The 26,102-nt window shown below is 35.0% G+C and overlaps 3 protein-coding genes across 4 annotated transcripts; all 3 read left to right on the forward strand.

The window, feature by feature from the left end:
* Positions 1–5,935: 5,935 nt before the first annotated feature.
* Positions 5,936–13,181, forward strand: LOC130740628 (putative transcription elongation factor SPT5 homolog 1). 2 transcript variants are annotated; one of them, XM_057593298.1, is made up of 22 exons: positions 5,939–6,383; positions 7,140–7,381; positions 7,468–7,614; positions 7,705–7,863; positions 7,942–8,025; positions 8,133–8,203; positions 8,302–8,656; positions 8,931–9,086; positions 9,175–9,272; positions 9,364–9,412; positions 9,503–9,655; positions 9,728–9,871; positions 9,973–10,066; positions 10,180–10,341; positions 10,420–10,465; positions 10,549–10,643; positions 10,740–10,818; positions 11,166–11,220; positions 11,305–11,419; positions 11,516–11,659; positions 12,492–12,589; positions 12,752–13,181. In XM_057593298.1, the coding sequence occupies exons 1-22, from the start codon at positions 6,026–6,028 to the stop codon at positions 12,995–12,997; spliced, it is 3,150 nt and encodes a 1,049-aa protein (XP_057449281.1). In that variant the 5' UTR covers positions 5,939–6,025; the 3' UTR covers positions 12,998–13,181. The 2 variants fall into 2 exon arrangements, with proteins under 2 accessions (XP_057449276.1, XP_057449281.1); XM_057593293.1 differs by having other exon boundaries at positions 5,936–6,383; positions 10,180–10,465.
* A 1,893-nt stretch (positions 13,182–15,074) lies between these two features.
* LOC130740649 (alcohol dehydrogenase 1) lies at positions 15,075–17,899 on the forward strand. The gene is made up of 9 exons (XM_057593319.1): positions 15,075–15,231; positions 15,793–15,929; positions 16,018–16,064; positions 16,239–16,647; positions 16,758–16,833; positions 17,011–17,072; positions 17,191–17,286; positions 17,375–17,536; positions 17,620–17,899. The coding sequence occupies exons 1-9, from the start codon at positions 15,195–15,197 to the stop codon at positions 17,734–17,736; spliced, it is 1,143 nt and encodes a 380-aa protein (XP_057449302.1). The 5' UTR covers positions 15,075–15,194; the 3' UTR covers positions 17,737–17,899.
* A 3,574-nt stretch (positions 17,900–21,473) lies between these two features.
* On the forward strand, positions 21,474–24,143 carry LOC130740640 (alcohol dehydrogenase 1-like). Its single transcript, XM_057593308.1, has 9 exons — positions 21,474–21,632; positions 22,115–22,251; positions 22,345–22,391; positions 22,519–22,927; positions 23,022–23,097; positions 23,211–23,272; positions 23,392–23,487; positions 23,581–23,742; positions 23,835–24,143. The coding sequence occupies exons 1-9, from the start codon at positions 21,596–21,598 to the stop codon at positions 23,949–23,951; spliced, it is 1,143 nt and encodes a 380-aa protein (XP_057449291.1). The 5' UTR covers positions 21,474–21,595; the 3' UTR covers positions 23,952–24,143.
* The last annotated feature ends 1,959 nt before the right edge of the window (positions 24,144–26,102 follow it).

The following is a 26,102-nucleotide window of genomic DNA, read 5'->3' on the forward strand; positions in this document are numbered from 1 at the left end:
GATAGATAGATAGATAGATAGATAGATAGATAATAGATAGATAGATAGATAGATAGATAGATAGATAGATAGATAGATAGATAGATAGATAGATAGATAGATAGATAGATAGATAGATAGATAGATAGATAGATAGATAGATAGATAGATAGATAGATAGATAGATAGATAGATAGATAGATAGATAGATAGATAGATAGATAGATAGATAGATAGATAGATAGATAGATAGATAGAGATAGATAGATAGATAGATAGATAGATAGATAGATAGATAGATAGATAGATAGATAGATAGATAGATAGATAGATAGATAGATAGATAGATAGATAGATAGATAGATAGATAGATAGATAGATAGATAGATAGATAGATAGATAGATAGATAGATAGATAGATAGATAGATAGATAGATAGATAGATAGATAGATAGATAGATAGATAGATAGATAGATAGATAGATAGATAGATAGATAGATAGATAGATAGATAGATAGATAGATAGATAGATAGATAGATAGATAGATAGATAGATAGATAGATAGATAGATAGATAGATAGATAGATAGATAGATAGATAGATAGATAGATAGATAGATAGATAGATAGATAGATAGATAGATAGATAGATAGATAGATAGATAGATAGATAGATAGATAGAAAAAAAAAAAAAGATAGATAGAAATAGATAGATAGATAGATAGATAGATAGATAGATAGATAGATAGATAGATAGAAAAAAATAGATAGATAGATAGAAATAGATAGATAGATAGATAGATAGATAGATAGATAGATAGATAGATAGATAGATACTCGTGTTCTATTTTCAAAGTCTTATTAGTATTGTTATTATATAAAATATTTTATAGTTCAATTGTTTTGATTCATTTACCATACACAACTTTTCTCTTATGCAAGGTTGCACAATCCTATAATTACATACTAAAGCAGGCCAATTATGTCTTTTACATTTAAAAATAAATATTGTGATGTGTTTTCACTTTTGGGTTTGGCCACTCGTCCTCCTCTCAACTCTGCATGTCATCTGCAATCGTCGCTGCTGCTGCCACCAGATCTTCTTCCCCCTCCCCAACCAATCACCACCCTTCATTTCCTCCACCACCGACTCCACCCCTTCCTTCTCTTCCCCTGCATCCTTCCCCTCGAACCCAACAACAAAACCACCAAAAACCACCCCACTAAAGGACACCACCACAAGTCTTAAGCTCATCTACCCCCTTCCTTCCCCCCGATCCCTCCTTCTCTACTCGCGCTCACCCTATTCTCCTTCCCTCTCACCAAATCTAAACCCAAAGAACCCAACCTCAAGCGTCGAACAAAAGAGGGAAGATGGGAAAAGGGTGATACCAAAAATGAGATCAAAGAAGAGATGAGAGAGGGTTGTGAAGAAACCCCAATAGTGGCGACCCTCTGGTGGAGATGCGAAAGTCGCCGGGAATTTTCCTCGTAGACTGAAACAGTGGAGATGTGGTGCTGCGCGATGGTGCCTAGTGTAACACACTCTAAACCCCGCATAAATATTATAGCTTAAATCAGAGTAAAATGCATAACACAGAGAGTGTCACACTTATTCTCCAAAACCATAAATCAAAACACCTGTCATGCTCAAAATAAATATATAAATTTCCAACTTTAATGTCATAACATCTTATGCATAGCACAGCAGATTTATTTTTAAACTCCAAAATAAAACATAATTCAAGAATAAATAAAGAGAGTACATGAAATAACTCTTAACATTCAGGTAAAATACTAAACGTTTCCCTGTGTTACATAACAGAGCATGACTCTCATAACTAAACTACCTATAAAAGACTAGCTCCTCCGACTACTCGCGATAAGCTCCACTATCCTCAGTACCGGAGCGATGTCGCATAGAACATCATTCCAAGAGAAGGGTGAGAACTCATATCATATGAATAAGCATAATAATAATTAAACTAAAATAATAAATAACCTAATAATGGAAAAATGGGGTGTTACAACTCTCCCCCACTTAAGGATTTTCGCCCTCGAAAATTACCTTAAACGAACAACTCGGGATATGAATTCCAAAACACTATCGATTGTGTCATAAACACATATCGAGTACAAAAGTAATTAGACATGCTAATAACCCTAGCCTACTGACCGATCATGCTCTGATACCACTAATGTAACACCCTTTAAACCCCGCATAAATATTATAGCTTAAATCAGAGTAAAATGCATAACACAGAGGGTGTCACACTTATTCTCCAAAACCATAAATCAAAACACCTGTCATGCTCAAAATAAATATATAAATTTCCAACTTTAGTGTCATAACATCTTATGCATAGCACATCGGATTTATTTTTCAACTCCAAAATAAAACATAATTCAAGAATAAATAAAGAGAGTACATGAAATAACTCTTAACATCCAGGTAAAATACTAAACGTTTCCCCGTGTTACATAACAGAGCATGACTCCCATAACTAAACTACCTATAAAAGACTAGCTTCTCCGACTACTCGCGAGAAGCTCCACTATCCTTAGTACCTGAGCGATGTCGCATAGAACATCATTCCAACAGAAGGGTGAGAACTCATATCATATGGATAAGCATAATAATAATTAAACTAAAATAATAAATAACCTAATAATGGAAAAATGGGGTGTTACACCTAGGGCGGATATTGTTTGATTTCAGTGGGGTGGTGGCTTGAGGAAATTTAGGATCTCAACGGTGGAGGAAGCCATTGGCGGTGAAGAGAAGCTCGAGGTCTAGTGATATGGTTCAATTGTTATTGGTTCAGTGATGTGATGGTTGGCTTCAGGGTTTTGGGTTGGATGGCTTTTCTCCTTCGTCTACTTTCTCTCTAGTTGTGATTTTGATTCATTTGTGGAGACTGGGCTTGGGATGGTGTTTGGCTCTGTTTTTTCGGTGGTGGATAAGTGAGTGAGTTATGGGTGGTGGTGGTTCTGTTGGATGGGTTTTTTTTTGGTGTTATTGTTGTTGGGTTCTAGGAGAAGTAGGAAGAAGGGGAAGATAAGGAAATGGGGTTGAGGAAGGGATTGGTAGGGGAAGGGAGAAGAAGATTTGGTGGCAGCGAGTGGAGGTTGGCGGGACGACATGTGGTGGAGATGAGGAGGAAGTAAATACATAAATATTTAAATTTAAAAAAGATTACATGTAAGGAACCTATAATAACACGTAAAACTAGGATTTGTGCAACCTTGCATAAAGAAATCCTTGTGAACGGTAAATGAACCATTTAAAAAAAATTACTCCAAAACGAAATATCTATAATTTTTTTTTGAAAAAGTAAGGTAGTGATATAAGTTTAAAAAATAGATAATGTTATAAGAGAAAATGATTTATTTATCATATGTGTAATTTTTTTTTACAAATATATTCAATTAATTTCCGCCAATAAGAAATTTATTTTTATTCTAATTAAAATTTTAAAAAATGTAATCACTCTAAAAATATAACGTCATTGAATATAATGTATATTCATGAATCTCAAAATTCTGTAATGTATTTTTTTTTCTTGTATTCATGTCGGTTGGGAGGTCAATGAAGTGACAGATTGCTTAGCCAACATGACACGTGATCTAAGGTTGTGACTTCAAGTTTTGGATTGTCCTCCTCCGAGGTGTTCAAATTTACTTTTGTTTGATGTCTCGAGAGTGTCGTTCCCGCGCTCTTCTCGCAGTTAGTTTTTCTTTTCGGACCTAGTCCCTCCTTATAATAGAAAAAAGATTAATCTCGAGATATAATAGATCTAAACAAACAAAGTTTCCGCTTTGTCAGGTTTAGTCTTCGTCACTACGTTAAATACTTAATAAGAAGAGTTTATTGCCATAAGTGTTTCTTCCCGCGCCGAAATTACAAAAGCAATTAAATTTAAAAACATTTAAATAAATGTTGACTTTGTTTGAATTCAGATCCTCTCCTGCTGCTGCACCATCCAACAAGTATAAAATGAGAGATGATCTATCTATCTATATACATATGTAATGGAGACTTGAGCTTTTGCACTCCTTTACATTAAAGACATTAAATATTAAAGCATTTCCTTTATATTAATATCTTTAATAATAAAATAAAAAACTAAATAAATTTTCTTAAGTTAATAATTTATTCAAGTTACCTACTAAAATCTTCTATCTTTTATATCTTCTATATATATATATATATATATATGTGTAAAACACACTTGAGTTTAACATTAAATAAATAAGCAAAACTCAAGTATTGAATTGTATTAAAAGCATTCTAATAAACAATCATAATTTTCTTTGAAATAAATATATTAATCAATAAAATAAAAAACTGAAAAAAATTGTATTCCCAAAAACTATTAACTACTTACATTAAATAACAACATTCATAAACTTAAAATTTACTTGAGTATTTCATTTCAAAAATATAAAAAACTTAAAGTCAATAATAAAATAGTATTTAGTAACAAATAATTTAGATAAATAGTTTAAAAATTAAAATTTTCTATTTAAATGTAAAGGAAATTTGAGCATTATTACATTAAAGTTATTAAACCATAAAACTCTCATATCTTTGTATTAGAACACATTAAAAAAATACTAATTTCTCTTACTAAAAAAAATTACAAAATAATTGAAAACCGAAAATAATTGTATATTCAAAAACCATTCAACTAATTACATTAAATAACAACATTTATCAACTTAAAATTTACTTTTAAAAAAAAACTAAACTCTTCTTGAGTTTTTTCATTTGAAAATATTAAAAATTAAAATTATTTTTTAAAATAATATTTTTAATAAATAATTTAGATAAAATAGTTTCAAAATTAAAAAATGCTGCTAAAAGTTATTTAATATGAATTATAACAAATATGCGCATTATCGAAAAAAATATTTAAATATATTTTTTTATCTATGATATATTATTAAAAATCACTCGAGGAACCACAATAGCGAAAAATAATAATGACCCAAGTTGTATAAATTTTTGTTGTGAGAGACTTATCCACTTAACATGATCGTAGAACCTCGAGGGATTAGTGTCATGACTATCATCTGTGAGGAAATATTTGGAAACCAAATAAGTTGAATAAATTTAAATTCACTAGATAATATTTTTTGCTATTTAATTTATAACTTATTATAATTCAAAAAGTTAAAATTAGTTTATTTTTCATGGTCTTGATAGGTCATAATAAATGACTTTCCCGATTAAAAGTATTAAAAATTATATTAAAACTTATTTCATGATATTAAACACTTATTACTTAACATTTTTTTAACTAATTTAAATATTTCAAATTAACTTAATAATTTTTCATATTATTAAATAAAAAAATTAAATTGTTAAAATTATTTATATGATAATAATTAAATATCAATATTAAGTTTGAGTAATATTAATTATTTACACGAAAAAACTCTTATATTTATTGAAATTTGTTAACACAAATTTTTTATATTTATAATTAAAAATATTTTAACTTTTATTAATTTAAACCATGATAATTTATATATAATGGTAAAAAATATTGAAAGTAAACTCGTGCAACGGGTATAATATCTAATATATATGTAATTATCACTTGGTTTTTTCTTAAATTAATTATAACCATTGGATTGTAAAATCAATGGCTGAAGATGTGCTGGAGGGGCTGAAGAGAATAAATGGCTGGAGAGGATCCAAATTCGATTTTGTTTGGGGTTAAAATAAGTCCATAACTCAGCTATTTTGATGGGATAAAGTATAAAATCCCCCCGGATGTTTCAAAAAAAAAAAATATAAAATCCCCCCTAAAGTCATCAGCTCTCTTCATTAGACATTAGGGATACCAAAAATAAATAAATATAGTTGAACAGGAATCCACATCCTCGATTTACAGTTGATACAATTTTATCTTGTTAGTTATTTTTGATTTAATTTAAATTTACGGTCTCCGTTAGCATTGGTGTTACATAAATCTCTCGAAGCACAACAGAGACTAGCACTCACATCACAAGCGCTAGGGTTTGCAGTTTGCATCATGGCTCGCGGTGGAAAACACGAGGACGATTACGAGGATGAGTACGAGGAGGAGGACGATGAGCCGGTCGCCGATTACGACGACGATGCGGCGGAGGATGAAGATTACGACGTGCACGGCAAAGGAGGCAGCGGCGGCGGCAGGAAGCGTGGTAGATCTAGCTTCATCGCTGATGACGCCGAGGAGGATGAGGATGAAGAGGAAGAGGATGATGAGGATGAGGATTACCGCGGCGGCGGCGGCGGCGGCGGCCGAGCGAAACGGAAGCGCAACAACAAGGCTTCCGCGTCGGATTTCTTCGATGAAGAGGCCGCGGTTGATTCCGATGAGGAGGAGGAAGAGGAAGAAGGCGAAGACGGTGAGTTTCTTCTTCCCTTTGTATTTCATTCTCTTAGTTTCTGTTGCGATTAGATTGGAGGAAGGGGAATCAATTCAATTAGGGAAAGAAATTTGGGTTGGAATTTGGAATTTAGAATTTAGGGTTATCAGTTCAATAGTGCTTGTTTGTTAAAATTTGTTTTCTCTGGAAAAATGCATGTTTGGTGAAGGAATTTTTTTAGCTTTTTTAGCATCTGTCATCCAGAAGTGATTTTTGGTTTTGATTCTGGTATCTGAAATCTGAGGCTAACAGACTGTGAGTGAATATGGCTCCATTGCATTTGCATGGGATCTTGGAGTTAAACCCTGTTCGTCTTACCTTCTGCAAATTCCAATTGTTTTATGTGATTAGCTAAACTATGATAGATTGAGGGTATACACTAGTAGTTTTCGGTGGTGTTGGTGCTGTTTTCAGAGCGTTTATTTGATAGTAGGCAGTACAGTTGATAATTGTGTCCTCTGATTGCCCTATCTTCTTATAAGAAGTTGAATGATATTGTTATCAAGTGACTGGAATCGTAGTTTTTGCGAGCCTTTTAACATGTATGAATGCTTTGTTGTGATGCTGGATTTTATATGAATTCTAGATAAGCATTGGACTTCTTGAGTTTCTGCTGTTATGCACATGGTTGGTCGATTTTTGTAAAATTGTTGTGTTCCAGGCTCTCTGTTGTATTGTATATATAGTACGCCAATTATATGTGTAGATAAGCTTACTACTGTCTGAAATATGCAGACTTCATTGTTGACGGTGGACCTGATCTGCAAGAGGAAGAGCATGTTGGAAGGGTGCGAAATACTCGTATGCTGCCACCACACCATGAAGATCATGAAGATCTTGAAGCTATGGCACAAAGAATTCATGAAAGATATGGAAAGCAGCGTATGCCAGAGTATGATGAAGAAACTACAGATGTAGAACAACAAGCTCTTTTGCCATCTGTGAGAGATCCCAAGCTGTGGATGGTCAAATGTTTGGTATGATTCTATCCATTTGTGATTATTTTCTTGTTCTGGCGAAGATATTAAAGCATGATATATATTCTTTGGTTTTTGTTCAACAGATTGGTCGTGAACGAGAAACAGCTGTTTGTCTCATGCAAAAGTACATAGATAAGGGCTCCGAGTTGCAAATTAGATCAGCTATTGCTCTTGATCATTTAAAAAATTATATATATGTGGAAGCAGATAAAGAAGCCCATGTTAGAGAGGTATTGTCATGTGAAATATCTCTTGTATATCATGCATATATTTATGGATGAAATTTTGATTTTTCTTTAATATTTTTGCTTATGTTTCAGGCTTGCAAAGGTCTCCGCAATATATATGGCCAAAAAATAACACTTGTTCCTATCAGAGAAATGACTGATGTGTTGTCAGTTGAAAGCAAAGCTATTGATCTTGCGAGAGATACTTGGGTCAGAATGAAGATTGGGACATATAAAGGAGACCTTGCCAAAGTGTGCATCACATTATACGAAACTTGTGATTCCTTTCTTTTTACTTTCTTTACTTACCATCATATATCTCTTCTATAGGTGGTGGATGTTGATAATGTGCGGCAGAGGGTTACTGTGAAACTAATTCCAAGGGTAGACTTACAGGCCCTCGCAGACAAATTGGTATGAAATTTTTCAGTGTCTTGCTAAACTCATGCTTTTTATTTGTCAAATCTGATGTTTTAATAACTTGAGTACCTATTTTTGGGCAAAACTCATTTATCATGCAGGAAGGTAAGGAAGTTGTGAAAAAGAAGGCATTTATTCCTCCTCCTCGTTTTATGAATGTAGATGAAGCTAGGTACTTGGGATTCTCTCCTTTATATTACTGAATGTTCTCTATTTCTTGAAAACTTCTTCAGTTCCTTGTCTGACTGAAGAATTTATGCTTTTTATCAGGGAACTACATATCCGTGTGGAGAATAAAAAAGATTCCTATGGGGAACGATATGATGCCATTGGAGGCATGATGTTCAAAGATGGATTTTTATACAAAATAGTATCAATCAAATCAATAAGTGCTCAGAACATCAACCCTACTTTTGATGAACTTGACAAATTTCGGAAACCCGGAGATGGTGGAGATGGTGATGTAGCTAGTCTTTCAACTTTGTTTGCAAACAGAAAGAAAGGACATTTTATGAAAGGTGATGCTGTCATTGTCGTCAAGGGCGATTTAAAGAACTTGAAGGGATGGGTGGAGAAAGTGGATGAAGATAATGTTCATATAAAACCAGAACTTAAGGATCTCCCGGTATGTGTAAATTTATGATTTACTATATTTTCTTCCCTGGATAATTTGATAGTTTTGCATGATGATGATTAGCAAAAGGGCAGCTCCCACCTTGGTGGCATCCAAGGAAGGCTTACCTTGCATTTGTGAGAGGCTGATTTATGACTTGAAATTATGACCTCGTTGTTATATGGAAGAAATGATAACTGCTGCTCCAATTCTTATCTTGATGTTTATGTTTAGTAATAAATTGCTTACATGAGGATCTAATTATCTTCTTTTCCCCTTTTTTCAGAAAACTCTTGCATTTAATGAAAAGGAACTTTGTAAGTATTTTGAACCTGGAAATCATGTTAAAGTTGTATCCGGTGCTCAAGAAGGTGCTACTGGCATGGTAGTAAAGGTGGATCAACACGTGTTAATATTAATATCAGACACGACAAAGGAGCACGTGAGTAGTCCCTTCATAGAGTTACTGAAAGACTTGTGAATTTCTATTATATTTAATGCATAGATGACAAAAAATATCCTTTCTTCAGATCCGTGTTTTCGCAGATGATGTTGTCGAGAGTTCTGAAGTGACCACCGGAATTACAAAAATTGGGGACTATGAACTTCGTGATCTTGTAGAGCTTGAGTAAGATTTTCTTGGGCTGAAATATGCATATCGCTTTGCCTCTGTATTCTATAATTCAAACTTTTCTCACTTCTAAATAAACTTCGTGCAGTAATTCGAACTTTGGTGTGATAATACGTGTAGAAAGCGAGGCAGTTCAGGTTAGTATCTTAGTAAATGAACATTTTAAGATGATTTTTGTTAAAATCAAAAGCTTTGTCATCGTATTTATTTCTGTTACTGTTTTTTAGGTTCTTAAAGGGGTTCCTGACAGACCTGAAGTTGTGCTTGTTAAATTAAGAGAGATCAAGAGGAAAATAGATAGGAAAATGAGTGTGCAGGATAAGCTGAAGAATACAGTATCGTCAAAGGACGTTGTGCGGATTGTTGAGGGTCCCTGTAGAGTGAGATTCTGACTTTGGCTAGATTTATTTCTTGGAAGTTGATATTCAGATTTTTAACCTTTTTTTTATTAGGGCAAACAAGGTCCTGTGGAGCACATATATAGAAGAATCTTGTTTATCTTTGATCGTCATCATCTTGAACATGCTGGCTTTATATGTGCTAAGGCCCAATCATGTGTAGTTGTGGGAGGTTCCCGTTCCAGTGGTGACAGAAATGTACCCAGTTTTCCTATTTTTATTCTTATGATATTTTGGTCTGAAGTTTTAATTTTATTCTCGTGTTAGCATTTTCCTCAATTTATTTCTCTACTCTCTAGGGTGATGCCTACTCAAAACTCTCGGCCTTCAGAACTCCACCTCCTATTCCAGATTCCCCGAAGAGGTTTCCTCGAGGAGGGCGAGGATTTGATTGTATGTTTAAATCTTTCGTGTATTCAATGCCGGAACATTAAATAACTGTCATTTTGATATACCTTTTTATAAAAACGGTGACTGATGTTGATTTATTTGGATGTGCTGTATAGCTGGAGGGAGGCATAGGGGCGGAAGGGGGGGACATGATGGTTTGTCAGGTACAACAGTCAAAGTACGCCAGGGTCCCTATAAAGGTTATCGTGGGCGTGTTATAGAGGTTAAAGGCGCAATGGTTCGGGTTGAATTAGAATCCCAAATGAAGGTTGTAACAGGTAAATTTTTTAATTTGGGCATACACTTTAGCTGCGTGAGATTTTGTAGTACATGGTCTCTGACTTGGTTGTTTGCAGTTGATCGCAACCATATATCTGACAATGTGGCTGTAACCCCATACCGGTAATTTATATATACTTATAGTTTGTGATTTGTTGTCCGCATCAGAAGATATTCAACCATCTGACTCTTATGTTTTCTGCCAGTGATACAACTCGATATGGGATGGGAAGTGAAACCCCAATGCATCCATCTCGAACTCCCTTACATCCATATATGACCCCTATGAGAGATCCTGGAGGTTTGTTTGATTTATTTTATAGGGTTGATACTTGAGCCTATTATTTGATTGGTAGACATGACTGCTAATATTTCTCAAATGTACTGCTATTTGTAGCAACACCTATTCATGATGGAATGAGGACGCCAATGCGTGACCGAGCATGGAATCCTTATACACCAATGAGTCCTCCAAGGTTTGTCCAAATGTCATCCATCCTTCCTGAGCTAATATTCACTTCTGTGGTTTATACCCCCCACAATCCAGTTTTCTGTTTTAGTAAAAGGACTTTTCCTTCTGGTTTTCTTTGCTGAACCTTCTGTTAAGATTTCTTATCCTGAACCGTAAAGGGAATTAGTTTAAAATCTAAGTCATCTTCTTTCTAATAGATGTCAATGTCCTAAATGGAAGATAACTACAGCAAGAGAGTTATATGGAATTTGGTTGTTAAAAGAAATATTATCAGTTTGTAGTCTGCAACGCTTAGTAATGGAGTAATGTGTTGATGTGATTTATGAATTCTGACGTTGAGCTTATAATCAGGGATAACTGGGAAGATGGAAATCCGGGCTCTTGGGGAGCCAGTCCACAGTACCAGGTCAGAAGTTTTATCAAACTTGATCCTCTGCAACAGTAATTTATATGAAGAACCATACTGATCTCTTCTTTTTAATCTTTTCAGCCAGGAAGTCCTCCTTCCCGGCCATATGAAGCCCCAACTCCTGGTGCTGGTTGGGCAAGCACTCCTGGTGGCAATTATAGTGAAGCTGGGACTCCAAGGGACAATTCTGCCTACGGTAGAACCATTTCTTACTTGCCCTTTGATATCAATAGTATATTCAGTTTTAGTTCTTATACTAATATTCTATTGGGGGTTGGGTGTTGAATTGCAGCCAATGCTCCAAGCCCATATTTACCGTCAACACCTGGTGGACAGCCTATGACACCAAATTCTGCATCTTATCTTCCTGGCACCCCGGGAGGACAGCCTATGACTCCAGGAACTGGTGGTCTGGACATGATGTCCCCAGTTTTAGGTAAGTTACTGTTCTCTGTCAATCTATGACAGAGATTTTGTATCTACAATATTTGGTTTTTGTGGCATGTCTATTTGGTTATATTATGCTGCAATTTGATGTACCTAATTCTCTTCATTTATGATAGCATGTAGCTTAAAACAAACATATTCTCTGTTATGTACTGCTAGTGGTAGGCTTAAAACAAACATATCATAGATTGATGTTGGTCGTCAAATATTCTATACTATGGTGCATTTAAATAAGAAGTTTATTAGCGCTCTGCCCAATTAGTTCTTAAATCGTGAATGGGGGAAGAGTCATTTTTGGAATTGTGAATCGTATCGTATTATGTATTGTAAGATACATACACACATAAAATCAAGTTATAAATTGAAAGATAAGTGACATACAGAAATATAACTTGGCAAACCAAATATGCTCTGCACATAATATTTGGTTTGCCACTTGTTTTTTTTTTCTCATTTGAGTGCAGGCACAAGCCATACATGGTCAAGGATGGAGTGGTTAATCTAGTCCTCAAACATCATATCTCGTCCTAATATCAATTATTGCTGATCTATTAGGACGGTTTTAATTCAAACAAATATATTGCCTTATGTGCCTCATGTTGCAAAGTCCCGCAATAATCCCGATTAGCAATTTGATTACCTTTGTATCTTTGGCAGACCTTTAAGTAACCTTGATTTTGCATAGTTAAGGGGAGATTGCAACATTATTTACCGAGCATATTCCTGAATATGTTACGTGAAATTGGATCATTGGAAATATTTGAAAAAGGACTATTTCTTTTACATTAGTCTGCCAACTTAATGCCTTGATTTCATTGTAGGTGGGGACAACGAAGGGCCGTGGTTTATACCAGATATATTAGTCAATGTACACAGGGGTGGAGAAGAATCTATTGGAGTTATAAAAGAGATTCTTCAGGTATGTTTACTAAGAAGCGCTTGTATATGTTTGTTTGATGCTTTTGGAGACATCATGCCTGATTTTTTGCTATTTTGGGAAGGGGGGGTTATATATGCTTTATTTTAATGCATGAAGCTAACTTCTCTCTTATTTACTCATTCAATTTGTTTGTTTCTTCAGGATGGCTCTTGCAGGGTAGCACTTGGGCCTAGTGGTAATGGTGAAACATTAACAGTCCTTCCTACTGAAATGGAAGCTGTAGTACCGAGGAAATCGGACAAAATTAAAATTATGGGTGGGGCATTGCGTGGTGCCACCGGCAAGTTGATTGGAGTAGATGGTACTGATGGTATTGTAAAGGTAGACGACACATTGGACGTTAAGATTTTAGACTTGGTTATTTTAGCCAAATTAGCTCAACCTTGATAAAGCTTCTTGTGGAGAAATTGGTCAATGCATATATTTATTCTCATCTGTTGGGAGCTCTTTTGCGTTATTATGTCTTTAATAAGTTTCATCGCTCCCCCCAGAACTTGATTAAGTGAAGTTGCATGCATGAGACCCAACTGCAGACACTGTTTTCTCTTCAAATTAAGAGCGATTAAAATTATTGCTTCCCTTACAAATGGGTGACCTAGAACGGGTGAAACCTTTAGGTATCACTAATGTAAAGATGTTGTGTTGGGTTTTTTAGGGCTTGAGTTTGGTTTCCTTTCCAAATTTAGTTTGAAACTGGCATGTTGCTGAGATAGGTGTAAAATTTGGGATTTTAGGGGGAAATACACAATTGCGTTGAATTAAATATGAAAATTGAAAAGTGGAATTCTTTCAAAAAAAAATGAAAAGTGCAATTAAGTCTTGGTAATATCAATTCGCCCCAAAAAAATGCATCTATTGAGATACCATAATCGACAACTTGAGAATTCAACATGTTTGTCTAGACATAAAATTAGAAGATACATATAAGTATCTTTTTAAATACGTTTACACATCCACTTCTCAGAATTAATGGAGGTACATATAATAACTTCTTAGAATTAATCTTCCAATAAATGGATTGAATATGAGGGTATTTTTAAATGGATTGTGGCTAAAGCCACTCGATCTTGCTTCTTTATGTAAGGGATTTGAACCGAGTTGTGTGTTTTGTTGGAATATGGAATATTCCCGTCAATACCCTCATATTTTAATTTTCCGATGTACCAAAAAAAAAAACCCTCATATACTTTCAAACAACGGTAACCTCAAGAAAACATCAATGGAGGTTTTTAGTTTTTGCTAGTGTTTGTACCCTAACTCATATGCACTCTAGCTTTTACAATTTGAACTATCACTCGGGGACACTTCCAAAGATAGTGTGTTCATGTGTATGTGTTTTTGTTAAATATTACATATTAATATTAATATTAATTATTATATCTTTCTAAAAACCAGATAAAAAACACTACAAAAGCAATTCTTTATATTAGTATAAAGTTAAAAATTAATTGAGACATTGTGTAAATTAATTTAGTATGAACATTTCAATACTCATTTTTGTCAATAATTACACTCCAATTTTTTTAATAATCTTTTTTAAGATAATTATAATAAAAGTTATCCAATCAAATATCGTTTAAAGAAATCACTTTTGATTCATAAGTATCCAAACCTAAACCACTTTAACTTATTTTTACGACAATTCTGTCAAACTCAATTCTGCCAACGATGATTCAAACACTTGTTGAACTTATTTATCACTTATAACTTATGAGGATATTTAATAGCATTCTAAGGGCAATATGAATATTTACATTAAATGAATTATGAATTACCTACTTTATTTCTTATAAATAATAATACAAAATAATTGGTGTACATCAATTTTTTTTATGTCAACAACACTTTGCAATTATTTTTTACTCAACGAATGAGAACCTCTATAAACTGCATGAGTGTTGTTGATGTAAAAATAAAAATTAATGCTAACATGAGTTGACACAATTGGTCGAGGGTTCGAATCCCTTAATGTCAGTAAAATCCTAAGATGACAACTCTCTTCAGAGAGATTCCTCCACGCTCCTACTCAGAAGTGAACCTCTGTTAGCATCCCCATCATACTACTGATGCCCCAATAGTCTAGATTTTAGAGGTTTTATTTTTTATAAGCGTCTAGATTTTAGAGGTACTGTCTCTCTATTCTACCATTTTATTAAAAAAAAAATTTAATGTACACCGATCAACGCGGATAATCTTATTGATCAGTTAAGATATGTTAAATTAGCGATGTGGAAAACCATCATTGATCAAGTAAGATGATGTTTGACTGCTCTCCATATATTCTCAGTTGTCACTGCAACTAGTGATAAAGAAATAATGAAATTAAGAAAAAAGTCGCCTGTTAAAAACCGACAACAGCTTGTTACGTGTCTCTGTTTACCGAAGGCGCCGCTTGGAATTAAAACAACAGCGCTAGCTAACCCCAAACCAAGGTGGTTTTAAGTTAAGAATCGTGTTTTCCCCACACTATATAACAAGCTTTTCTGCCACAAACAAACACACACCAACTCAACATCACTTGTATCAACTATCAACCGTTGAATATTCACTCATTCTACTTCAATTCGTTCTACTTTTGTTAGCCATGTCGAACACAGCTGGTCAGGTCATCAAGTGTAGAGGTGACACATTTTTCTGATCCACTTGTTTTGATCTTATGATAATCACATTTATCTTTTGCTTTTTTCTATTTAGTTGCAATTACAATTCCCATTCTTAGATCTATGTTGATCATCATTTTCCTTTTATAATTTTAAATAATATTTTATCCTTTTCGGTTGTTTTTCTTTATTAGTAAATGTTAGTTGTTAATTGTTAGTAAATTAATTTCTTTGCCATAATTTGAACTCTCACCCTTCACCCTGCAAATTCCTTCATTTCCCTGAGCTACCATTCCCCTATCCTTTGGGTTGTTATTTATTTATTTTGAAAAATGGTTTTTTTTAAGGATATTTTGAAAAATGTTTGATTTTTTTTTATAAGCCTTGAAAAATGGTTGATGGTATGCAAAGTTTGTGTAACAATCTCATGGTCAATTTACATAATTGGCCGGGGTAAATTTGGTTTACATATTCTTTTAACTGTTTCCCATTGTTAAATATTTGAGGGTATTTCTATATCAGTGATACTAAGTTTCTAACTGAATGTATGTCTTGATTGGTATGTTGTTGGGAATGTACTAGCCGCGGTTTCATGGGAGGCAGGGAAGCCGCTTGTGATTGAAGAAGTGGAGGTGGCGCCACCGCTGGCCGGTGAAGTGCGCCTGAAGATACTCTACACCTCCCTTTGCCACACTGATGTTTACTTCTGGGAAGCTAAGGTAACAAACAACACACTCTCCATTCTATTTATATTTAGCTGATTAGCTCAAGTTGTTTAATATGATCTTCATTTTTCTCCTATTTCAGGGTCAGACTCCATTGTTTCCTCGTATATTTGGTCATGAAGCTGGAGGGTATGTAGATATTGCAATTAACAGAATCACATTTAATAAATTTGTACCCTCTATATATCTTTTGATCTATTGGCTCATTTTTCTCAATTCTTTCTGGTTTCAACATGGACTACTTATGGTTAAATACTTAAATGTTCTGTTCTTCTATAGTAATGTTGGTATCACGTGATTCAGGATTGTGGAGAGCGTAGGGGAAGGAGTGACTCATCTGAAACCAGGGGACCATGCCCTTCCTGTATTCACAGGAGAATGTGGTGAATGCCCACATTGTAAGTCAGAGGAGAGCAACATGTGTGATCTTCTTAGGATCAACACTGATAGGGGTGTCATGATTAGTGACAACCAGTCAAGATTCTCCATAAAAGGAAAACCCATATACCATTTTGTTGGTACCTCAACATTCAGTGAATACACTGTTCTTCATGCTGGATGTGTTGCAAAGATCAACCCTGCTGCCCCACTTGACAAAGTTTGTATTCTCAGTTGCGGAATATGCACAGGTCTTGGTGCTACTGTCAATGTTGCTAAACCAAAACCTGGTTCTTCTATTGCCATCTTTGGACTTGGAGCTGTTGGCCTTGCTGTATGTTACGTTGCCTTTTGCCCTTGTGTCATTGTGTGTGCATGTGTTGCATTTCTATAGCAATTGATAGAGGCAAATATTGATCCACTCTTCTTTATTACAAATTTTAGGCTGCTGAAGGAGCAAGGATTTCTGGTGCATCAAGAATCATTGGGGTTGATTTAGTTTCCAGCCGATTTGAAGAAGGTAAAATCAGCTCAACATAGTATGCTTGGATCAGCTTAATTTTTTCTCAGAATCAATTTTGTCATTCAGCTTCTCCTCATATTTGATTTTGTCCTAAGAATCAATTATAGAATGATTTCTAATTTCTAAACATGTCACTTATTGATAGTATTTCTGAATTTGCTTTTTTGTTGGCAGCTAAGAAGTTTGGAGTCAATGAGTTCGTGAACCCAAAAGATCATGATAAACCTGTACAAGAGGTTAATTCATTGATAATTTCGTATAATTTGCTATAGTTATGCTGTCTTAATGCTATGCCTTTTCAATTCTGAGTTTTGAATGATGCTATGAATTAAAAATGTGAATGTTGGTGTGCAGGTAATTGCTGAAATGACCAATGGAGGTGTGGATCGTGCTGTTGAATGCACTGGCAGCATCCAGGCCATGATCTCTGCATTTGAATGTGTCCATGATGTATGCGAAACAGAACCTTGTTGCTTGAAAAGTTTATATGAAGTTTACTATAGCTGAATCTTGATTGATTTCTTCATCTTTTGTTCAGGGTTGGGGTGTTGCTGTACTTGTTGGAGTGCCAAACAAAGATGATGCATTCAAAACTCATCCTGTGAATTTCTTGAATGAGAGGACACTTAAGGGCACCTTCTATGGCAACTACAAACCACGCACTGATCTTCCTAATGTTGTGGAGAAGTACATGAAAGGGGTAAATAACCTTATAAATTGATCTTGTCTTTCAAGTAGAACTAGTACTATTTTGTTGCTAATGTGATCAATCTTATGGTGCAGGAACTTGAGCTGGAGAAATTCATCACCCACACAGTTTCATTCTCAGAGATTAACAAAGCTTTTGATTACATGCTGAAAGGAGAGTCCATCAGATGTATCATCCGCATGGAGGAGTAAAACCCAAAAATGATGTGAGAGGTTGCCTATTTGGGGACTGAGTACTCTTTCTGGTTGTGAAAATATATATTTGTGAGGATTTGTGAAATTTGAATGGTGAGAATGATAAGGCCTTTGTTTCTGTATTCTCTTACAGATGATAATAAAATTTTGATTTTGTTAATTTGTTGTACTCTTGCACTCTTGCTTATCACCGAAAGCTATTATATTTTTTCCTAGGGACTAATTTAAATTAGACTCTACATGTTAGGGGCTTAGAGTATATTTAACCCAAGTTTAAAATGTAAAAGATAATTTTTTTGATGGATTTAAAAAAAAATATCAATGTCCTACAAATATCCATCCTACGAGAGTTGTCAGCTTGAAGTGTCCGAGCGAAAGTTTTTTTTTCTCATACACCACAAAAGTGTGTCTGGCACCTGTAGTACAGGTGTCGATGTCCGTTACATGACCCCTTTAAAGACATATGTTCGTGCTCGGTTTTTTTTAGATAAGCATATTGTGCTCGCTGTTCGTTACATGATCCTTTAAAGACATATGTCCATGCTTTATAGGCTAGGGTTGCAAATAAAGGACTTGTTTTGTGAATTGATTTGCTAGTATGTAAATACTTCATTAATTATTTGATGACATGACATTTTCAGCAAATTTGATTAATTTACCCCTTGTCCAGTCTATAGTTCTATAGATGCATTGGTTGTTTACTGGCCGTCATATTCTTCTGATCTTTCTAAAGGTATATTCGGTATTGCTTCTTTGATTACAACAACAACAACAATGCCCCCAATATAAGTGTACCATCGATTACTAGCTCCTATGATTCGAAAACACATTAATGTGTGGGCTCCGTAGGCCCTGAAAATAATTAAAAGTCCAATCTACCACCTACAAAATAAATTTATAAGCAATAAAAAGAGTTGTTTCTAGAAAAAAAAAATAACATGATATGATAATACTAAATTACTTAAGGGATCAAGTCGATATGAACAATCATTGAAGAACCACTTTCTTCAAGCATAAATTATCAAGAAAGACTCCAAACAACCATGATGAAGGCAAGTTGATAAACGAAAAAATCTTACTATGACTAAAGGCCTGACAACACTTTTAGATCTATAAAACCCAAGTCTACCAATATGATTTTCATGTTAAACTTAACATACTCGACTTCTGAAGAAGCTTAAGTTGTAGGGGGCTTCTGTTCCGACTTGGGGCTCCATGGCTCGACCCATCACAATTTGGCCACCATAGGATACGATGCATAACATTCATTGACCGAAGCAGACGAAGTCTGCCCATTTTAACGATCATGGACGCCTTGACCCGACTCTATAATCCATATCATACCCCACAAAAGAAGGGTCTTAAAGAATATCTTTGCAGAAGGATTCAGAATCAACCTTCCAGGTCATTTGAGATATTTACATGAGAAGGGAAACATAAAGCACCTACCATGGAGTCCATCTGGGTCTTCCAACGTAATACGATCGAGGACGTTCTCTATCCCAACCTAACGATTTTCATGCCCTATAGTTAGCCCTTCAGGGTATGTTATCACTACACGGCTGAGACTTATAATATACATCACTCTATAAATAATGCATGCCACTTTTCACCAAGTACGCACAATTTTCCCTAACGTTACCCTGCCAAAATTTATGTGACTTGGACGCTGGAGTGCCTTTGCAGGTATATCCCTCTGGTGCCCCCAGATTGACGACAAAGAACCCTTGACGTGACGATGGAAGACCCCAATGTGATGATGTAAGACGGCATAGGACCTTCTTTGTGGGACAGATGAACCACCCAACTCTCCAACGGAGCTGAGCTGATCAGCTGAGACCACCAAAATTACCTATTTTATTGTTTGAGCATATATCCTTTCCTTAGTGTTGGTATGAACATATTGCTTAGTTATTTTTAAAACGTTATACAATGATTTTATGTGTATCACACATCCTATTCCAGTAACATGTAAATTTACTCTTTTCATTTCTCTACTAATATTCTCATTTTCCACATTTTTTCTTTCCAAAAAATTATCAATGTTATCGTGAGAGTGCTTTGAGACCCTGGACCATTTTTCACACACTAATTAACCACTAAATAGAGTAGGTTGAATTTTTCTTTTGGTATATCGAAAAATAGAGTAGGTTGAATTGAATTGGCCTTTTTTATTAATTCTTCAACATTAACTCTATGTTTATAAGGAAAATTGAAGTCATCTTCCGATGTACCCAAAAAAAAAAATGGAAAATTGAAGGAAAAAATAAGGAGGGAATAGAAAAGAGAAGGGTTATGGAATATTTTGTGTTTGATTGGAAAGGAAAATGGAGGTGAGAGATATTCATTTTAGTGGATCTCACTCATATGAGTTTTCCACTCACACCAAAGTGGAAAACTTAAAACACCAAAGGATAGGATATTATTGAAACGAATAATGTTTTATTCTCATTTTTTATTCACCTTCACGTTGAATAAATATAAAGAAAAATGAGTGATATGATATCTAATGTGACTAAAAATGTAAGGAAAAATAAAAATAAAATGTGTGGAAATGAGATGAGAGAAAAAGTAAGGTTTGAGTCAATCATTGTCCACCCTATTAAAACTGTTGAATTATCCATTTTTCATTCACTAGGTTTTCATTTTGAATGTGTTAAATATATTTTTCGTCTCTGAACTAATCTATAGTAAATTATAGGTATTGGTTTATGAATAAAATTTTCTCCCAAATTCACCCCTTAACTTTATAATGTGAGGTTTTTAGTGATGTGGTTCAGGAACTAATACCAATGATTCTTATGGAAAGATTAAAGAAAAAATTAAGATTAACCAAGATAAAGATAATTGGGGATGGAGATGAAATGAGTTGACATTTTAAAATTTCAGTATTCAAACATTAAATTAACGTATTTGACCAACAAGGATAAGTTGACAAAATGCTGTGGAAATGAAAAACCAGCACACAACATATAAGGATAAGAAAAATTAGAGAAAACTAACCAAACCAGTTGTGTAATTGTGTTATTGCCACTTGATGGTGGGCCACAATTGTGATTAGAAACCAGCAACAGTGTTCCGAAGGCGCCGCTTGTAAATAAAACATGGCTAAAAAGCACTTTTGGTCCCTGATGTTTCAAGTTTGTGCAAATTTTGCCTTTACTCTATTTTTGTCGATGTTTCTACCCCTCATGTTTTCAAACAGTGCATTGTCTACCTCTCCGTCAGTCAGACGTTAAAAAACTATTGAAATGAGCTGATTTGGCTTTTTTTAAATATTTTTTGGACCTATCACGTGAAAATTACAAGTGAAATTGGAAAAAATGGGCATGAGAGATTCAAACTCAAGACTTGTAAGTAGAAAAACATGCATTTAACCAGTTCAGTTACATACATAATTGATATATACATCAAACAAATTTAATTCATATCATTTCCTTGATCATCATCAACTTCATATACTCCTCTTCATCTCTCCAATCCACTCACTCCAATCCACTCAGGAACCTCTCCTGAGAAAGCATGACTGACGGAGGGGTAGACGGTGCACTGTTTGAAAAAATGAAGGGTAGAAACGTCGACAAAAATAGAGTAGGGGCAGAATTTGCACAAACTTAAAACATCAGGGACCAAAAATGCTTTTTAGCCATAAAACATCAGCTGAATTCATTTCCAGACACAAAGAAAAGCGGTATTCGACACATACAAATACAACACGTTTATCTATACCTATAAATAAGCTCAATGGACTCACACTTTCTTCCACAACCACAATCATTCTTACTCATCAATCAATTCTCAGTTTTTCGTCATAATCAATCTTCTCAGTTCATCTTAATTTCTGAAAGCTATAGCTATGTCGACCACAGCTGGTCAAGTCATCAAATGCAGAGGTCAGTGACACAATCATCATCCACTCTAATCTTTCCTTCTGTTCTGTTTTGATCTATCTATCTATCTGCTACCTGCTCTATTTCTAGTTTACTTATTTTACTTTATAGGAATTGATTTTTCAGGTTTACACTAAAACTAACTATGATCATCATTCATCAATATCTAATCTTCTAACTAATCTAATTTCTGGATCAGACATGTTCTTCACACTTTTTTATGGCCACTTAAACTCTTGATGGCTACTTAACTTCAAATGTTTAACAAAGTTTTGATCTATTTCGCTGATTTTTTATTCTATCCAGAAAATTTTTAAAACCCTTTCCCTCTTTTTAGATCCTTCTCTGTATAAATAGAAAATTATAAATTTTGTTGAGCACTGTTTCTTATTGTTGAATATTCGAGGGTATGGCTATAAATTCAGTGATAATGTGTTGCTAACTGTGTGTCTTGGTTGATTTGTTGGAACTTGGAAATGTACTAGCCGCGGTTTCATGGGAGGCAGGGAAGCCACTAGTGATTGAAGAAGTGGAGGTGGCGCCGCCGCAGGCCGGTGAAGTGCGTCTGAAGATACTCTACACCTCCCTTTGCCACACTGATGTTTACTTCTGGGAAGCTAAGGTAACAAACAATAAACTTGCATTACCCACTCTACATTCTATTTATATTTAGCTCAAGTTGTTTAATATGATCTTCATTTTCCCCTTGTTTCAGGGTCAGACTCCATTGTTTCCTCGGATATTTGGTCATGAAGCTGGAGGGTATGTTTCTCTTCTGAGTATAGCACACAATCACATATCATAAATCTATGCCTTTTTGATACATTTGTTTGAACATGAAATACTTTTGGTTAAACCTTACTAAAAATGTTGGCATGATGTTATTCAGCATTGTGGAGAGCGTAGGCGAAGGTGTGACTCATCTGAAACCAGGGGACCATGCTCTCCCAGTATTCACAGGAGAATGTGGTGAATGCCCACATTGCAAATCAGAGGAGAGCAACATGTGTGATCTTCTTAGGATCAACACTGATAGGGGTGTCATGATCAGTGACAACCAGAGTAGATTCTCCATAAAAGGAAAACCCATATACCATTTTGTTGGTACCTCAACATTCAGTGAATACACAGTTCTCCATGCTGGATGTGTTGCAAAGATCAACCCTGCTGCCCCACTTGACAAAGTTTGTATTCTCAGTTGTGGAATATGCACAGGTTTTGGTGCTACTGTCAATGTTGCAAAACCAAAACCTGGTTCTTCTGTTGCCATCTTTGGACTTGGAGCTGTTGGCCTTGCTGTATGTTACCTTGCCTTTTGCTTTTGTGTGTGCATGTGTTATACTTATACTTTTTATAGCAACTCATAGAGGCTAATATTGACAAAAAATTTAGGCTGCTGAAGGGGCAAGGGTTTCTGGTGCATCAAGAATCATTGGGGTTGATTTAGTTTCCAGCCGATTTGAAGGAGGTAAAATGTTTTCTTCTTCTTCTTCCATACAAAATGCTTGAAGATTCAGCTCAACATAAATGAAGTGGATATTCAATTCTTGATTGTATTTCTGGTTTTATTCTTGTTGGCAGCCAAGAAGTTTGGAGTCAATGAGTTCGTGAACCCAAAAGATCACGACAAACCTGTACAAGAGGTTAATTCATTGAAAATTTCATATTATGTTATATTTACGTTGACTTAAAGCTATGCTTTTCCAACTTATACTTTCACATTCTGATGCTATGAATTAAAAATGTGAATGCTGGTGTGCAGGTAATTGCTGAAATGACCAATGGAGGTGTGGATCGTGCTGTTGAATGCACTGGCAGCATCCAGGCCATGATCTCTGCATTTGAATGTGTCCATGATGTATGCGAAAGCAGAACTCTTTTATTCTATGTTGCTGAAGAGTTCCTATAAACCAAGGCCTAATCTTGATTCATTTCTTCTTCTTTTTCACAGGGTTGGGGTGTTGCTGTACTTGTTGGAGTGCCAAACAAAGATGATGCATTCAAAACTCATCCTGTGAATTTCTTGAATGAGAGGACTCTTAAGGGCACCTTCTATGGCAACTACAAACCCCGCACTGATCTTCCTAATGTTGTAGAGATGTACATGAGAGGGGTAATTAAGCTTATAAAATGATTTTCCTAAAGTCATTCAAGTAGAACTAGTACAATTTTGTTGCTAAGCATCTTATGGTGATACTTTTGCAGGAACTTGAACTGGAGAAATTCATCACCCACACAGTTTCGTTCTCTGAGATTAACAAAGCTTTTGATTACATGCTGAAAGGAGAGTCCATCAGATGCATCATCCGCATGGAGGAGTAAAACCCAAAAACAATGATGTGTGAGTCCCTATTTGGGGACTGAGTTCTGTTTCTGGTTGTGAAAGAAAAAAGGCATATATAAATAATCCCTTAGGAGGATTATGAAATTTGTGATGTTTGAATGTATAGAATGGCAGGGCCTTTGCTTCTGGGCTTGTCTAATACAGAATAAATAAAATGTGGCTTTTTTTAATTTGCTGCTGTTCTAGTTAATAATTTATTTTCATCATTCTAAAGTTAAAACGTTGTCTGAGGTTAATAATCTAAAGTTAAACGGAGAGCTTCTTTTTGACTATTTGTAAGGTTAATAATCTAAGAACTGGTGCTGTCTTTGATATTTAGGAGTCTAGGAGCTTGTGTGAAAGTTTGTAAATTGCATTTGAAGATGTTTATAAGGGTGAAGTCTGGATAGCTTTATGCAACAAGATGGGGAATATTTTAAGATGCAATTAGATTAAATGTATACTTCAATCATCCAAGGATTGGCACAGGAACATTACAGTTCTAGTATCTTTGTTTAGCATAAACATTGGTTCCACAGATGAATTCTCAAGTTAAAAGGGATCAGTGCTTATAATGTTTACAGTTGAATTTGAAAACAACATCAATTAATACAAAGACTAAATGTAGCTATATGTTACCAGCTTTGATGTTAATTTGCTCCATCTTTTGGTAGCAAATATGAGAAGAGAATTTCGTTCCACATATCAGGAACACCAGGTAGACACCAATGACTGCAATCTGGCACAGATGGCTTGTCACTCCATGTACCCACATGTCCATCACTCCTATATGCTCCCATGGGTGTAACATGCAGAACTGTCACAGGAACAGTCATTTTTTTTCACAACTCTGTTGATCATGTCTGAAATTGGACTCTTGTCCCTGCCATTTGTTCTCTTCCAAGGCCTTCGGGCCACCTTGCAAGCGTGGCGGTTCTGTCCACTGCCACAAAGATAAGCATATTAATAGCATGTTTGACTAACTTCTCTTTCCACAGAATCAATTTTGAAATCCAAAAGCTATTCACATAAGTTTCTCACTAGAATTGATTCTTAATTGCAGAAAGATTTCCAAACATGCTATAAGCCTTAACTCTTATAGTTCACACTTTGCGCCTACCATTAAGTTTGATGGCCCTTGTGTTGCCAAGAGAATAGAGAAATAAACCCTTAATTTGGTTATGTTTAGTCATTGTCTCATCTATAAACTTGCAAAACAAATAGATAAAAATGGTGTTAAAACTTACCTCCAGTGAGATGATTCAAAGGTACGGAAGAATACTCTTGTCCTGTTTGTGTTAATTGTATTCTCTACCCAAGAGGCCCAGGTGAGTAAAGCTGTGTTGAAAGCAGAATTAATTGGCATTCCAAGCTTCAGTGAGTTACCAACCAGAAAGTACCAGCCCCTGGCTGAAGAGCATGTTAGTAGCAATAGTAGACATTCTTCAAGAAAAGTTTAGGCTAGTCATGTAGGGAAAACTAACACATATATTAGTTATACATGAATATCCAAACATTTTCACGTCTGGCTAACTCCGTGGATGTTTGGATACACGGTGCAAAATCAACGTTAAGCCAAAATCATGGTGGAACGCCACAAAAACTAAGGACTCACAGTTTCTTCCACAAACAAATACAAATTCATTACCAGCTCACTCATCAAATCATATTCTCAGTTCATCTTAATTTGTGAAAGCTAGCTATGTCGAGCACAGATGGTCAGGTCATCAAATGCAGAGGTCAGTGACACAATCATCATCCACTCTAATCTTTCCTTCTGTTCTGTTTTGATCTATCTATCTATCTGCTACCTGCTCTATTTCTAGTTTACTTATTTTACTTTATAGGCATTGATTTTTCGGGTTTACACTAAAACTAACTATTATCATCATTCATCAATATCTAATCTTCTAACTAATCTAATTTCTGGATGGGACATATTCTTCACACTTTTTATGGCTAATTAAACTCCATTTAGCTTCAAATGTTGAACAAAGTTTTGATCTATTTAGCTGATTTTTCTTCTGTATCCAGAAAATTTTAATTCCCTTTTTTCTGATCCTTCTGAGTAAATAAAGAAAATTGTAAATTCTGTTAGTTAACTGTTTCTGATCCTTAAATAGATTGTTTGCTTAGTGTATTGTACTGTA

Source organism: Lotus japonicus, chromosome 1 (assembly GCF_012489685.1).
Source record: "Lotus japonicus ecotype B-129 chromosome 1, LjGifu_v1.2".
In the NCBI taxonomy this organism is placed as follows: Eukaryota; Viridiplantae; Streptophyta; class Magnoliopsida; order Fabales; family Fabaceae; genus Lotus; species Lotus japonicus.

Coding starts and splice junctions, on each gene's coding strand:
- LOC130740640 (XM_057593308.1), top strand. CDS start 21,596: ATGTCGACCACAGCTGGTCAAGTCATCAAATGCAGAG. Junction 22,252..22,344: donor TTTACTTCTGGGAAGCTAAG/GTAACAAACAAT, acceptor CCCTTGTTTCAG/GGTCAGACTCCATTGTTTCC. Junction 23,488..23,580: donor CATTTGAATGTGTCCATGAT/GTATGCGAAAGC, acceptor TCTTTTTCACAG/GGTTGGGGTGTTGCTGTACT.
- LOC130740649 (XM_057593319.1), top strand. CDS start 15,195: ATGTCGAACACAGCTGGTCAGGTCATCAAGTGTAGAG. Junction 16,065..16,238: donor TTTGGTCATGAAGCTGGAGG/GTATGTAGATAT, acceptor CACGTGATTCAG/GATTGTGGAGAGCGTAGGGG. Junction 16,834..17,010: donor TTCCAGCCGATTTGAAGAAG/GTAAAATCAGCT, acceptor TTTTGTTGGCAG/CTAAGAAGTTTGGAGTCAAT.
- LOC130740628 (XM_057593293.1), top strand. CDS start 6,026: ATGGCTCGCGGTGGAAAACACGAGGACGATTACGAGGATGAGTACGAG. Junction 9,413..9,502: donor TAGAAAGCGAGGCAGTTCAG/GTTAGTATCTTA, acceptor ACTGTTTTTTAG/GTTCTTAAAGGGGTTCCTGA. Junction 9,656..9,727: donor TTGTTGAGGGTCCCTGTAGA/GTGAGATTCTGA, acceptor TTTTTTTATTAG/GGCAAACAAGGTCCTGTGGA.